At 42.4% G+C, this 15,356-nt stretch overlaps 2 protein-coding genes across 4 annotated transcripts; both read right to left on the bottom strand.

Moving 5' to 3' along the window:
* Positions 1-1,205: 1,205 nt before the first annotated feature.
* Positions 1,206-6,749, bottom strand: btc (betacellulin, epidermal growth factor family member). Of its 3 annotated transcripts, XM_056290888.1 has the most exons (6): positions 6,472-6,749; positions 5,423-5,530; positions 3,812-3,941; positions 2,706-2,852; positions 1,947-2,088; positions 1,206-1,615 (listed from the first exon to the last, which is right to left on the bottom strand). In XM_056290888.1, exons 1-6 carry the CDS (start codon positions 6,503-6,505, stop codon positions 1,613-1,615), a joined length of 564 nt encoding a protein of 187 aa, XP_056146863.1. In that variant the 5' UTR covers positions 6,506-6,749; the 3' UTR covers positions 1,206-1,612. The 3 variants fall into 3 exon arrangements, with proteins under 3 accessions (XP_056146863.1, XP_056146862.1, XP_056146864.1); XM_056290887.1 differs by lacking the exon at positions 1,206-1,615 and having other exon boundaries at positions 1,728-2,088; XM_056290889.1 differs by lacking the exon at positions 1,206-1,615 and having other exon boundaries at positions 1,728-2,088; positions 3,812-3,938.
* A 5,880-nt stretch (positions 6,750-12,629) lies between these two features.
* On the bottom strand, positions 12,630-14,932 carry gng10 (guanine nucleotide binding protein (G protein), gamma 10). Its single transcript, XM_056290639.1, has 3 exons — positions 14,776-14,932; positions 13,935-14,085; positions 12,630-13,784 (listed from the first exon to the last, which is right to left on the bottom strand). The coding sequence occupies exons 1-2, from the start codon at positions 14,854-14,856 to the stop codon at positions 13,960-13,962; spliced, it is 207 nt and encodes a 68-aa protein (XP_056146614.1). The 5' UTR covers positions 14,857-14,932; the 3' UTR covers positions 12,630-13,784; positions 13,935-13,959.
* Positions 14,933-15,356: the final 424 nt, after the last annotated feature.

Below are 15,356 nucleotides of genomic sequence, written 5' to 3'. Positions count from 1 at the left end.
TTTTTTGTTACTTCTTACTTTTGTGTTACTTTTATATTTGTTGTATTTTGAGAATACCTTATTGTAAACCAGACATCCCGGCAGAAAGGCTAGAGTTTCAAATGTGAACTTCTAGATCATCTAGATCCCGGCAGCATTTATCTGGGCATGAAGGCCGGACAATCAGTAGCTTTGTAGACTTGAGGTGACTCTGGAACAGTGTATAGATTGAGGAGGTGAGCCATATCTGTTATCAAGCACTATGCATGGGTCCCATTGCAATGGAGAACAACTTTCTGATAGTTTGCCCCACCACCAAAAAAAAATGTTTTGAAAAAATAATTCTAACTTTAAATGATAAAGCACACATTGAATCTTTTATTGAAATGACTGAACATTTAAAATAGCAGGAGCAGAAAATTGCTGACTCTGCTGACTTTGTCCTCACCCTCTTCATTCCTCTTTTAGAGTGGGGAGTTAATACACATACATATAGAGATACACATTACACCTTGTGAAAGGCTGGTAGTCTGGAAAGTGTCTCGGACAGTGGAGCACTTTCACCTTAGTTCAGTTTGTGCACACAGGCCCGGCTGTTCTGGCTCTGCAGCCCAGAGGTTGCATGGCTCCAAATATACAGATCAAAAAGCCGGCAGTACAAGTTCACCTTGTCCTGCTCCTCGATGGTTGGTCATCCTCCAACCCCAAATCCCAGAACAGCAACGCTGGTACATAGAAAGTTCTCGTTGCTTCGCTGATGATAACCAGTAACAATATTTTGTGAGTGTCTACATTAATATAATTTTGGTCAAAGCAAATAATGTTGAGGGTTGTTAATTTCACTTCTTGTAGGAAATGTTTTCTGGAATTTCTTCATGCATATGTGAAAATAAACTGATCCAAAAAATACTGTGCTTGATACATTAGCGAGAAGACAGATATAAATACTATATACTGAAACAACATGGCATTTATTTTCATGACATAATGTTGTATATTGTCTGTACCATCTATGCAAAGTCAACTTAATAGCAGTCCATCAAACATAACCGGAACTAAACTATCTTCTCATGGTCTCTAAGTTTCTTTGTTTTTTATTTATTAATTTATTTAGTTTCGTCTCATCTATCATTGAGATAGTCCCACCTGCACGGTGCTTTCTTACATTTAGTCCAAAGGTGATTGATAACCTGATCAACCATTTCCTTGGGCTACTTGTGTCACTCGGCATCACAATCCAGTCAGTAATTGCAGCATTTCAGGTCACAGAGACATTTATTCGTGCTGTGCAGCCAGCTGGATGAAAGGCGTCAGGCCTGCTGGGGCGTGTTACACCTCAATAGTGAAATAAAAAGCTTTGTCCATTGAATTCCCACCAGTGAGGCCATTGTGTTAGTCATTAATCCAGGAGAGACTCCTTCCTTGTCTTGGAAACTTTGGTTTTGAGGTTTTGGAGCGGGATCCTTATCGTCATTGAGGTGACTGCCCCCACTCCTCTTGTGATTGGTTTCAGCTCTGATACGCCCAGCTTCGAGCTTTGAGTCCCCGAGTGATGCCCCCAGAGGATGTTCTCTCCTCTTCAGCTGGTCTCGAGTCCTGTCCGGCAGAGAGGGACCCCGTATAGTACCTCATGTCACTGCAAGACATAAAGCAACTGCTGTTACATGGAGAGCAAATTCCCCTCATATCTAAACAGTTTCCAGGCGGATAAGTGCGCACACACACACAGACACACACAGATAGACACACACCCACACCCCCCCCACACACACACACAGAGGTGGGTATTTGCCCTAGCAGCACTATATAGGGTGTGGAAACAGTTAGGAATGCCCTGTGTGTGGGGTGAATTATGAGACAATCAGAGGATTTTATGCAGCTCTTTATTTGGATCCCAGTCAAAGTGGACTGTTTTAGGAACACGTGCTTGCGCACGCGCACACGCACACGCAAATACTTGGTCATACTGCATTCGTGTGTGGCGTCTCTGTTGAATCTGGTGTCAAGGCTCGGTGGGCTCCACTGGTGTCGATCATGTTGAGCTTTTCCGTCCCGTTCCTCGGTTCCTCCCTCCGCCTGCCTCTCCGCCGACAGAGTCTGTACCTTCGACTGACGGAGATGCAATCATGTCATTGGAAGGTTTTATTCACACTATTCATTGCACCACTGCGGTTAAACTCTTTTATTTTCAGTAATTAGTCATTAAGACAGTGATTTCTTACCGGCTTGACACCCATTGATCTTTTTATTATTATTATTATCCCCCTTTTTCTCCAGAATTGTACTTGGCAAATTCATCTACTCATCCGAGTCGTCCTGGTCGCTGCTCCACCCCCTCTGACGATCCGGGGAGGGCTGCAGACTACCACATGACTCCTCCGATACATGTGGAGTCGCCAGCCGCTTCTTTTCACCTGACAGGGAGAAGTTTCGCCAGGAGGGATGTAGCGCGTGGGAGGATCACGCTATTCCCCCCAGTTCCCCCCGGACAGCCGACCCGACCGACCAGAGGAGGCGCTAGTGCAGCGAACAAGACATATACCCACACCCGGCTTCCCACCCGCAGACACGACCAATTGTGTCTGTAGGGACGCCCGACCAACCCGGAGGTAACACGGGGATTCGAACCGGCGATCTCCGTGTCGGTAGGCAACGGAATAGACCACTACGCTAACTTAAATAAATTTGAATAATCTCTGTTTTTTCTCTCTCACACAAGAGCTCACTGTGAACAGATGCAGATGAAGACAATGAGGAGGATGAGGAAAACAAGCCCTGTGATGACACAAACGATGATGATTTGTCGCTGCTCTCCAATCTGCCACCCCAGGTCAACATATTCACATCTGGAACCAATGAAACCTCGGTCACACCTGGAAAGAGACAAACAAGCAAACATTTCAAATCGAGTCTTCTCAGTATTTCTTGACGGTATGGTTGTTGTAATTTCACTTAATGTAACAACAGTATTGCAGCGAATTGGGGAGGGGGCAGCCCGGGAACCGCCACAGCCGGGACGCGAACCTGGGGCTCACGCATCGCAAGCGACACGTTAACCAGTCGACTAAAGGCTCGGACCCGTTAGCCAAGGACCACTGAGCCTATTCATCCGTGATCGTTACATTGCCCCCTTCCTTCGGGAAGGGTGTCCCCGGCCGGACCGTCACAGCCGGGGCGCGAACTCGTGTATTCCGCACCGCGGGCGACAACGTTAACCGGTCGACTAAAGGGTCCGACCCGTTAGCCAAGGGCTACCGAGCCTATTCATCCGTGATCGTTACAGTATATTGTAGTTTATATCCTGCCTCCTATTCCCTGTTCTTGGTTCTGCTTCAGCTTTCCTTCTTCACCTGCCCTTGTCATCAGTTTTCCCTCCTTCATCAAGCTTCTCCTAACTTCTTCTTTTCTTTTGCTTTTTCTCCCCAATTGTACCCGGCCAATTACCCCACACTTCCGAGCCGTCGCAATCTCTGCTCCACCTCCTCTGCTGATCCGGGGAGGGCTGCAGACTACCACATGCCTCCTGCGATACATGTGGCGTTGCCAGCCGTTTCTTTTCACCTGACAGTGAGGAGTTTCTCCTGGGGGAATGTGGGAGGATCACGCTATTCCCCCCCAGTTCCCCCTGAACAGGCGCCCTGACCGACCAGAAGAGGTGCTAGTGCAGCGACCAGGACACATCCCCACACCCGGGATCCCCGGGATCCCCGTATTGGTAGGTAACGGAATAGACCGCCACGCCACCCGGATGCCCTTCCCCTGTGCCTTTCCAACCAACATTGTCTCCTTACGTCAAATCCCCATATCCATATCTTTAACAGAGGCATCCCACCTGCATGAGGGTATCTTCTGTTCCTTAATATAGCGACACGCCCCGTGGATGCAGTAGTGTTTCAGGTCCTTGGGACATTTTGTGAAATGGCCATTCCACTCCCCTGTCTCCTTAAAGTCTTCAGAGTCTGCTATTGGCAGGAAATAAGAACAGTGAATAATCATCCTGGTATATGAGATATGTCAGTGTTCAGGATTTTTCATATATATCCAAAAACTACTTTTGATAACATTCCCAATGATGGTTTACAACCGAACTAAATCCAGCCATTTGCTTGACTGAACGTTTGCTAGAGCCCAACAGCGACTTGGGTTAAAGACTGTTAGACGTCTGAGATATCAAGTGTACATAAATCAATAAAAAAAAAACTTCCTGCTAACGCACGCTTATTTCAGCCGCGTCCAGTCCTACGGTGGCCATAATGTGCTACTACTCCCTGCAACCTGCAAAGCTGGCTTGCGTTTGACCTACAGCCGCCGTATGCTCTGGTATGGCAGCACATAAAAATAGACTTGCAGGCAATACGATCCAGAGAGGAAGCCAAGTGAATCACCGCCGGGAGAAAGTCTTGTGTCATTGCAGTGTAATTCAATACACGAGTTTTGTTTGAAAAAATAATAACAATAATAATCACTCGATCAAAGACACACTTGGCTGTGAAACATCCTCTCTATATCCTCTCTCACGAGACATGTCTGTACGCATAAAAAGTTGCCTAGCTTTCTGAATGACCGGCCATCTTTTCGTGACCACCTTCAGCCTGCTAGAGTTGAAGACCGACACCGCGCAGCGCCGATTCGCAGGGGGACGTGAGAGCGTGAGAGAACCCGTCTGTGTAGCGCGCTTCAAAGAGAGCGCCGCCATTGTAGAGCTGAAACATGAGCACGACCTTTATGGGGTGACCTTACAGCTGAAAGAAAAATATCTGGTTTCCATTAAAAAAGTGGGGGAAACAAATCAGCAACATCATCCCCTAGACTTGCGCTCAGTGCATTAAAGCGCATTACTACGATTATAATTTATTTTTCCATCTCCTTGACAGGAAGCTGAACATAAACATGAAATACAAAGGAGGAGTTTGGATAATTAGCGATGAAGCCCACAGATAGAGTCACCTGGTCACAGCTGGCCACACAAAGAGCTGGTGTTGTATTTCTCAGCAACACAGGGAAGCAACTAACAGCCAGGCAAGGCCCATGAGTGGTATGGCCATGTTAATTACTCCTTCACTCTCTGGACCAGATGGAATATGACACCTCTGCAGCTTCTACTATGGATTGTTTTTAACCCATCTTTCTCTGTCTGCCCACCCCGCACACACACACACACACACACACACACACACACACACACACACACACACACACACACACACACACACACACACACACACACACACACACACACACACAATTCCCTTTATTCCGTTTTGGTGTGTGTGTATTATTTTCTATCTCTCTTTTTTGTATACCTGTGTTTGTGTGGGGGGGGGTTAATTTCATGCATATCGGAGCATCATCCATTAGTCATTAAAGATATGGCCAGAGAACAAGGAAACTGTACCGCCTATGCCACACATAAACTGTACCGCCTACGCCACACATATCTTACCTGTGCAATTGTTTTGGTTGCCGTGGTGATGACAGGAGGACACAGTTCGATTGGCAGAGTCCTCGGTGGCATTCCATTCTGCCAGAGAGTATTTGCATAAGGCCAGGGCTGCAGCCAGAAACACAAACAAAGCTGATTACATGCACACACACACACACACACACACACACACACAAAAATGCACATATGCACACACAGATATATACACAATAAACATACACACACAATGGGGGAAGACCCACAAATGCCAACACGTTGATACACTATATGCTACATTATATGACTAATGGCCACAGTCTAAGTTACAGGTTACCTAAATTACCTGCTGACTCATGATGCTGGCCTTATTGGGAAGAAATATTTGTGACCATCCCCTCCTTCCGTGTCCCATCATATATATGTGCACACACGCACGCACGCACGCACGCACGCACACACACACACACGCACACACACACACACTACCAAACGTGCACATATGTAAACATGGTACAGTCTGTGGTCATCTACAAAGCAGTTTATCTATCCAGTTTGTTTGCCTTGTGCTATTAAAAATGTGTGTTTGACAATGATTACTCATCATGAGAAATACATATCGCAGGTGTGTGGACTCCTCATTTAATCATTAACCAGCAGTGAGCACCGCACTCTATAAACATGGCCAAATGATAACTTCACTTTGTGGAGACTATCACACTGAAAGCCCATTGCCTAAGAAGGATGTGTCTTAAAAACCTTGCTAGCGATCCAAACAAAAATGAGGATATTAATTGATGCATACATTTAAATTTAACAAACACATTGTCTATGTTTTTGTGAGGCCAAATACCACAAGCATGTGCCATGAGGTGACCTCCTGAATGAATTTCTTTGCAGAGGAACATTTCTTTTTCTTTTCTTTTTTTTTGTGAACTTAATTCCAATAACTCTTTCATGATCTGCCAAACTCTGCTGTGATAACAAAAACAACGACATGCCTTCTGTTTACAGACAGCAGTTAGCCGAGCTGAGTTTTCAATCTAATTGGAGAGTGAAACAACGAAACTTACCTGTTACAATTCCAACATAAACTCTGTATGTCATCTCCTCACTAATTCAAGCCACTGGTCAAAGCAGTGAAGTTCGAGTCCGTGCTAGTGACAAACAGAACTTAAACCGGTATCAACTGTTTCCTTAGAGGCCACAGACCAGATCCATTTGTCCAAGTCATGGGAGGTCTCCGGTGGTGGGTGACATTGTGGTCCTTCGTAGGCAGTAAATGAGTTCATAGTCAGTCAGGAAAGCTCAGGGGCCTCTCAAGGCAGATATACAGTCCTAGGTGCCTGCCCTGGACTGAAACCGCACTGCTCTTGTGCTCGAGCTGAAGCGAAAGGGGTGGGACCGAAATCCGACCCAACCTCACTCCCTGCGCTCCGCCCACAGCCTTAAAAGAGCATGAATAACTGCTTCTCAATTCAAGAATTCACATGTGTTATTCCTTAGGTCAAGGACAACCTAGTTATTATAACTGAGCATGAATAAATCTATTATTGCTAAAATCACGGGACCACGATGGTCGTTAACAATAAAATTACTTTATGGAACAATTAATTCTACCATGACATGACACAGATTTGTTTAACCCATTGTACTTATCCTTTTTGTTAACCACTTTGTGTTGCCTTGATTTGTTTGTCCCAGCTAGTTCCTTCACTCATCACAGAGTTCATGAACTCCTCCTTCAGCTCTGACTCAGTCCCCCATACACTCAAACAGGCTGCGGTCATCCCCACCCTCAAAAAACCCAGACTCAACCCCGTTATCGTGAGCAACTTCCGGCCCATCACCAGTCTCCCCTGTCTGTCAAAAATACAGGAATATGGTGTAATATGTTTTGAACTGTTATCCGTGTAATATGTTTGATGCACTTTAGTGAGTTGTTGGTGAATTTTATGAGAGTTGACTGAGCTTCAACTGTGTTTGGCTTATAAGTATATGAGAAAAATTGAAAATCATCTCAGGTAAATACTGTGAATGTTATTGTGGCTTAAATACGGTGTGTGTACTGTCTACTTCTCTACTTACCTATAGATATGTTATTTTCTAAATTGTCATATATTTGTGACGAACTGATTCCAGTAAAATACTCATTGAGAAAACACCCGTCTTATCACTGTTGTGAGTATTTCGCCCCTTTTTCAGGGGCGTAACATTTGACTTTGTCTCATTGTGTGATGCTGGATGCTGTATTAAATACTTTATTCCACAGTAAAAGTGCTAAACCAACAGGTTGCTGCTTCAGTAGGGTGAGGGAAAACATCAGCTTTAGCAGCATTAACAAACACAAACGCCACAAAGTCAAACATGTGGCCCGCTGTCTAATGTAGGTTGATTCCAACAGACTATATTATGTCAAAGCTCCTGGATTGTGAACTGTTTTTGACCCCTGTTAAGATGCAATTATCCACGTGTCCCTAACTTGTATTTCTGCCTTCATACACATACTGCTTGTCATCTTGGCCAATAAAAGAAGTCATTATCAAGATTTATAGATATGCTTTCTGACACAATATGTTAAAAATTGCTGGACCTACATCACAATGTTGTTGGAGGACATTATTAAACCAAGAAGTTTAATTGAAGGATGGAGGATAATTAAGCAAAAAATGTTTTATAAAAGGTAAAAGCGACATAATGAAGGACAGCAGGCTTGGAAGAGATTAATTTGGCAAATTAATAAAATAATAGATAAATACTAAATAAATAAATACATTTATTTAAATAAATTTAAATAAAATTATTGAGATAAATTTAAGATAAATTTAAATTCATATTGAATAAATCAGATAAATAAATATAATTTGATAAATTTATATTTAATAAATAAAATAAATTTATGAATAAACGAAGTTGGGATCAATTTGGGGTGAGTAGCTTGAGGGATGCAAGTAACCCTGAAATGTCAAAAATCATGCCCCAAAGCCCATTGTTCACATCAGAAACTTAAGATGTAACCCCGCATCACAGATGCATGCACATAAAACCCCACAAAATCAACCTGCCCCCCCCCCAAATTGTCTAAAGTTCTACCTATGAGACCATTACAGGTTACCAATACAAATAATATAAAATTATAATCACTTTCAACATAATCCTAGCGAAGGCCATACACCTAAACCCAGTTTAGATGTATTAGTGGCCTCCATCTCACTGGTGCAAGACTGCTTCATAATACTGTACAGGAAAGGCTGTTTTGAAAATATCAACCATTGTAAACCATTTGCTGATCATATATGCCTGAACTAAAATCTAATCTGCAGCTCTATATGGGTAAAATTAAGGAATACAACGACAGTGGACTTCCAACTGAGCAAGCAGTGACTTAGCACCTTTCACTCAACAGTGTGTGGAAGTGGAGGTGGTCAAGGTACAAGGTTTCAGAGGAACATATCAACACCACTGATCACGACTCTTGTATGACATGGAGGCAATGCAGAAGAGAGGGTGGTGTTTTGCTAGAGACAGCTCAGGTACGCACCAGTTTCCTTCATTGATTCTCCCAATCAGGTCTGCGCTCATCTTTGTGGCGGTGTGCTTGAGAGACTTGGCTTAAACAGGGGATAATTTTAAGGCTTAACACCAAAAGGCTAGCTCTATCATAGAGTGAAGCTTGGATTTCTTAGAAGCAGTGGCAGAGCATAACATAAAAGTGCTTACACAATTGTCCATCATGCACATATATTGCACCAGTGGGAACATGTACACCATGAATTGATTGGATAATGAACCACATGACACATCTTCTACATCATCACTTCTTTCTATTGCACATAAATGGACATTTGCAAAATACATGCATGCAACGTGTACCATTGCATCGATATTTTCAATTTGCTAATACCCTCACCGGCCACTCTATTAGGCACACCTGTCCAACTGCTCGTCAACGCAAATTTCTAATAAGCCAATCACATGGCAGCAACTCAATGCATTTATGCATGTAGACATGGTTTGCTGCAGTTCAAACCGAGCATCAGAATGGGGGAGAAAGGTGATTTAAGTGACTTTGAACGTGGCATGGTTGTTGGTGCCAGGCGGGCTGGTCTGAGTATTTCAGAAACTGCTGATCTACTGGGATTTTCACGCACAACCATCTCTAGGGTTTACAGAGAATGGTCCGAAAAAGAGAAAATATCCAGTGAGCGGCAGTTCTGTGGGCGAAAATGCCTTGTTGATGCCAGAGGTCAGAGGAGAATGGCCAGACTGGTTCGAGCTGATAGAAAGGCAACAGTAACTCAAATAACCACTCATTACAACCGAGGTATGCAGAAGAGCATCTCTGAACGCACAACACGTCGAACCTTGAGGCAGATGGGCTACAGCAGCAGAAGACCACACCGGGTGCCACTCCTGTCAGCTAAGAACAGGAAACTGAGGCTACAATTCGCACAGGCTCACCAGAATTGGACAATAGAAGATTGGAAAAAAGTTGCCTGGTCTGATGAGTCTCGATTTCTGCTGCGACATTCGGATGGTAGGGTCAGAATTTGGCGTCAACAACATGAAAGCATGGATCCATCCTGCCTTGTATCAACGGTTCAGGCTGGTGGTGGTGGTGTAATGGTGTGGGGGATATTTTCTTGGCACACTTTGGGCCCCTTAGTACCAATGGAGCATCGTGTCAATGCCACAGCCTACCTGAGTATTGTTGCTGACCATGTCCATCCCTTTATGACCACAGTCTTCCCATCTTCTGATGGCTACTTCCAGCAGGATAACACGCCATGTCATAAAGCTCGAATCATCTCAGACTGGTTTCTTGAACATGACAATGAGTTCACTGTACTCAAATGGCCTCCACAGTCACCAGATCTCAATCCAATAGACCACCTTTGGGATGTGGTGGACCGGGAGATTCACATCATGGATGTGCAGCCGACAAATCTGCAGCAACTGCGTGATGCTATCATGTCAATATGGACCAAACTCTCTGAGGAATGTTTCCAGTACCTTGTTGAATCTATGCCACGAAGGATTAAGGCAGTTCTGAAGGCAAAAGGGGGTCCAACCCGGTACTAGCAAGGTGTACCTAATAAAGTGGCCAGTAAGTGTATATCCACTTTATCAAAGTTGTTACATTCATATTATCTACTACAGAAAAGTGGCTATTTACACATTGATCTGTAAATGCTGTAAAATAATTCTTTTTATTAATGCTGTTATTGTCTTTAAATATAGGAAGGTTTTACTCCAAGGATTTACGCATCTGCATATAAGATGCTATTCCTTATATTTCAGTCTTATTTAACCCCAAATCTTGTTTAGTATGTTCTTTTCTCCTGATGTTGATTGGTTTTGCTGCTGTGTTTGCTCTATTCATATCCATTCATATATATATATATATATATATATATATATATGCAATCCATCTAACATTGTTCTTATTATTTAACATGTTTCTAATGTTTGTTGTGTGACATTTTATGCATTATTTGTGCTATTTCTAGTTATATTATGCAGTCTTATCCAGTGAATATACAAACTTGATCTAATTTCCCCACAGGTATTATTAATGTTTCATCTAATCAAATTTTATCCAATCTAATCATTGTAGGGCTCGAGACCCGTCTGGCAAGTTTCACACTTTTTGTTGTTGTTTTGTTTTGTTTTTTTGGTGAAACTGCTGTTTCCACTGCATTTTGTGTTGACATAATTAAACAGTAGAAGGAGTGATGTATACGTGTGGCTATGATGCAGAGGCAGCTCAACCTTTTTACCATTTTTTGTCCACATTGATTCCGGTTTTTCCTGTAAATGTCAGCAGTAGTTAGGTTGAAATCTCACTTTTCACTCCTTGTGAATTGATTCACAATAAATTGCTGATTTGGGCTGACGAGGCCTAAAATCTATTTTATTAGATATCGTTTTCAAACACAACACTACTTAACAAGTTATCACAGCGGGGAAAAAACTCCTTCTCCATAGTAGTAATGCTGCACATATCGCTGAAACCTTTGGTGACAGATGCTTGATTGACGGATTGATTTACCATGCATCTAATGAAATACATATCTAATCTCATTGGGATACTGTTACAGCTACTGTGCCATTATTAAATGCCATTATTTAAAACACGATAGGTCATTTTTATTAATATATCATTGAATCACACGGTCAGCACAGTAGAATATTTAGGTAATACCTTAAAGATGTATCCTAAAAACTGATCTGAATCTGTAAGCACTGTGTAAAAGTTAAAAAAAAAAAGAATTAAGAAGAAGGAAAAAAATGTAATTCTAATAATGGAAAGTCTGGGAAAGTCTACCCTAGTCTCTACACAGTAAAAAACTGAGTGTTAATTTAACTCCGAGAGTGTACAAATGGATCCTTTCGGGTCCATTTGTACACTCTCAGAGTTACGTTACCGGGCACACCCAACTGGGAGGATACCCCGGAGTAGACCCAGAACTCGCTGGAGGGACTACATGTCCAATCTGGCCTGAGAACGCCTTGGGATCCCCCAGGAGGAGCTGGAGGGCGTTGCTGGGGAGAGGGACGTCTGGGGTGCCCTACTTAACTTGCTGCCACCGCGACCTGACCCCGGAGAAGCGGTTGATTATGAATGGATGAATGTTGTACTGCTGTGGACTGGGGGGAACGATATTTAATTTAATTTAATTTAATTTCATCTGCACAGGTGCATGGAATGAAATCACAAGTAAATGTTCCTGATTCCTGATTCCTGAGTTGATACAGTGAGGATCTTTTCGTGGGTTTAACCTCCAACAAGGCTTAAGAGACTTTGTATACTGAAATCTTAATGGTGTTAAAACGAGGGAATTTTGTAGGGGGAAAAAAGTACAAATAGGATATGAGTCACACATGAAACAAGTTACATAATTCACCCTCATTTCACAGTCAAATAATTGGACTGCAATGAGCTTTCTTTTATCATTTTGCCAAAAGAACATTATAATTAGCCTCTACTTAAAGTGGGAAGGAAATGACAAGTGAAGTGCAGAAATTATTCCACTAAGCGTAGTATTTTTCTTAACTTAGCTATCACACCAAAGTCTCAAAAACATTTTGAACATGATAAATGGAACATATTTCAGGCCAAAACACTGTCAATATGTATAAAATCACTAAAACAAACAAGTCCTTTGGTTATGGTTACAAAGACGGTATCCTGGCCACGTTGTGGCTCAGCAGAAAACAATGGACACAATATGTGATTTTTTTTTTATTTCTTATCTTACAATATTCTTTTTTTTTCTCCTTTATACACGCTCTGTGTTTAATTTCAGCTCCTCTTTCCCTTTCTTATGTCATGCAGAATATATCCTGCTCATGGCCAAGCTCAGGGCTGGGTCAGAGAGAGGTCTCTGGTATTTGAGCGAGGATGCGAGCATAGGAGGCACCAAAATAGGATAGCTATTGAGACTTGTCCACAGATGGTGAACCAAGGGGAAAGGGAAGTGACCAAGCACAGAATTGTCTCATGACTGGCTAGAGGTTTAGTGGGCTGACATAGGATGTTTTGTTTCCTTGGCAATCTCTAACCTCTTAAACACAAACTCAGACTTTTGGGCTAAATAAATCACAAAAAGTGACAGTGATAACTGAATAATAATCATATTTAAGTAAAATGAGAAACATTCTTTCCCAAAATCCAGTTGACATACCACCACGTAAATTATATCATGGCAAATCATATTTTATTCCCAGTGTAGCACAAACGTTTACGAGTGGCCCACCAGGTTAGGGAAATTCTGTCTGCTTGAATGTGTGATGGTATTCTGAACAGGAAGACCTAGTTTCCTCTCTCTGGCTCGGCTCCTAACATAGTCTCAACATCAGGAAGCTCTGGCTTTCTAAGACTCCAAGTGGCAAATTACAGCCCTGCCGTAAACATCCACCCTGCACAATCCATAGATATCCGCACTACGGCCCCGTCACACGTTTCTGCTGAAATGGAGAGCTGGTCGGGACTGAGACGTGTATGCGTCCTGAAAATGATTTAAGAATGAAAGATTTGTGCAACTTTCAGCATTGGGTGGAAAGTTCACAAAATTCCCTTTTATTATGGGAGCACCCCTCGAACAATATACAAGTAAACAATGGACTTGTACGGTAATTACATAACCGTATAAACATTTTTGTAGATAAGATACATTTGCCATATCGCACATTTTCATATTTCCTTCAATAACATTAAGAAGGAAGTAGTTCAACACCCAATAGAAAAAAGTATATGTTTAGAACAAATATAACATTTTTTAAAAAAAGCAAATGAAAGTGACACAAATTAAACCAAATTCTTAAAAAAAAGAAGCTTTATTTGGTAAGTTGCCTCTGCTGGATGTGTCCACTCAGTCTTGGCCTGGAAGCAAAAAAGAAAAAAAAAAGAAAAAAAAAGTTTTGAATAAAAAAAAAAATCTCGAAATGCAACAAATTTTCACAACCTAACATTTTTCTACGATAAGTGTCGTGTGCACAAAAAATTAAAGAAAAAAAAGAAAAAGTGGCCCACCTTATAGACTTGGCTTGTCTGGGCCTCAGAGCACAGCACAGGATCGGGGTTCTCTGAAGGGGTTGCTGCCTGCTGGCACCCCAACCAGCAGGGCATCCTTCCCTGCATTCTGCAGACAGTACTGCTGGAGCTCTGCCGCAGCTTGGGATACCTGACCAAAGAAACCCAAGAAGAGCCCTGATACCAAACAGCCCCTCATATAGTATTACCAGTTCAGGCGGCGTTACATAACAAAAGAATGCAGATGTCTAATTTAAAATACGTTTCACCTTTCAGAACAACGAGCGCAGCCTACGATCCCATATTCTCCAGATATCGAGATCTGAAATACAACATGTCTTGCTGTCTCACAGCAAAGTTCACAGGTTAACTTATCCCCTCTCTGGTCGTGTTTTCACTAAATGTGCGTTACACATGTAAACGTAAAAGTAGGCCAGCACTTTTCAATTTTTTGCTGTCCTTGCTTAATAAGATGTAATTACACAGATTGAAACATTCAGCAGATTTTCTTTCAGCCCCCCCCCCCCTGTTTTTCAGGGGTCGCCACAGCAGATTTTACGGTTTCCATCAGGGCCCTGTGAGGGCACACTGATTTGGCAACATTTTACGTCGGATGGCCTTCTTGACACAACCACTGCCCCTATGGACGGGTATACCCCCCCCCCTCCACCCCAAAAAAAAACCAAAAACAAAACAAAAACAGATGAAAATAACTCTGACTTTGTTACAATTAAGCGTCTTTGAGTATCTTGAAAAGCACTCTATAAATAAACCCTGCTGTCTGTTATTGATTCGTGCGGATATTAATTATCTCGCTGTGTTTTCTGATCGTTCCGTTTACCTTGATTCGCTCCACGCTGGCCTCGAGCTTCAGTTGTTCGACGAGCCGCCGCATGTTGGACAGATTTGAATTAGAGGTCATGTTTGGAGGAACTTCTTTTCGCAGAGAAGAACTTGATGCAACTGCCCCACTTTTTTAAAAGGCACTTTTTTTTTTACTTCACTAGTGGGCAGTAAGTCTGCACAGATTGGCTGGGTTTCTTTCCAAACAGCGTTGGCCTAGCCCACTCAGCTCTCGTGGTTTTAGAAACTAGCAGATGTAATGAATAAAATACGGGGGATTTTAAGAATAATTTGATGATAACATGTTGGGAATCTTTTGTTATTAGTGTGTTTTTAATGTGTTTCTCCGCGACTTTAAATATAGAATACAAATTAGTGTCAGTCACGGTGATAAATCTATTTTTACTTGACGACAAGCGGATTGAGACATTTTCTGTACAGGGTCCCAGCAAGTTCCCAAATGGGTTTGTACACATCAGTATTGTATGTATATTTCAATAGATTTGTCTGTATTTCAGCTGTGGTTCACAGACATTCCTCATAAGTTAGGAAATGGTTTTGGGTTACACCTACTAATTT

The sequence above is a fragment of the Lampris incognitus genome, chromosome 12, assembly GCF_029633865.1.
Source record: "Lampris incognitus isolate fLamInc1 chromosome 12, fLamInc1.hap2, whole genome shotgun sequence".
Lineage (NCBI taxonomy): Eukaryota > Metazoa > Chordata > Actinopteri > Lampriformes > Lampridae > Lampris > Lampris incognitus.
This window is presented reverse-complemented; position numbering and strand designations above follow the sequence as displayed.

Coding starts and splice junctions, on each gene's coding strand:
- btc (XM_056290887.1), bottom strand. CDS start 6,505: ATGACATACAGAGTTTATGTTGGAATTGTAACAG. Junction 5,531..6,471: donor TTATGTTGGAATTGTAACAG/GTAAGTTTCGTT, acceptor TTCTGGCTGCAG/CCCTGGCCTTATGCAAATAC. Junction 2,853..3,811: donor CAGAAGATACCCTCATGCAG/GTGGGATGCCTC, acceptor GTCTCTTTCCAG/GTGTGACCGAGGTTTCATTG.
- gng10 (XM_056290639.1), bottom strand. CDS start 14,856: ATGACCTCTAATTCAAATCTGTCCAACATGCGGCGGCTCGTCGAACAA. Junction 14,086..14,775: donor CCAGCGTGGAGCGAATCAAG/GTAAACGGAACG, acceptor TTCTTTGGTCAG/GTATCCCAAGCTGCGGCAGA.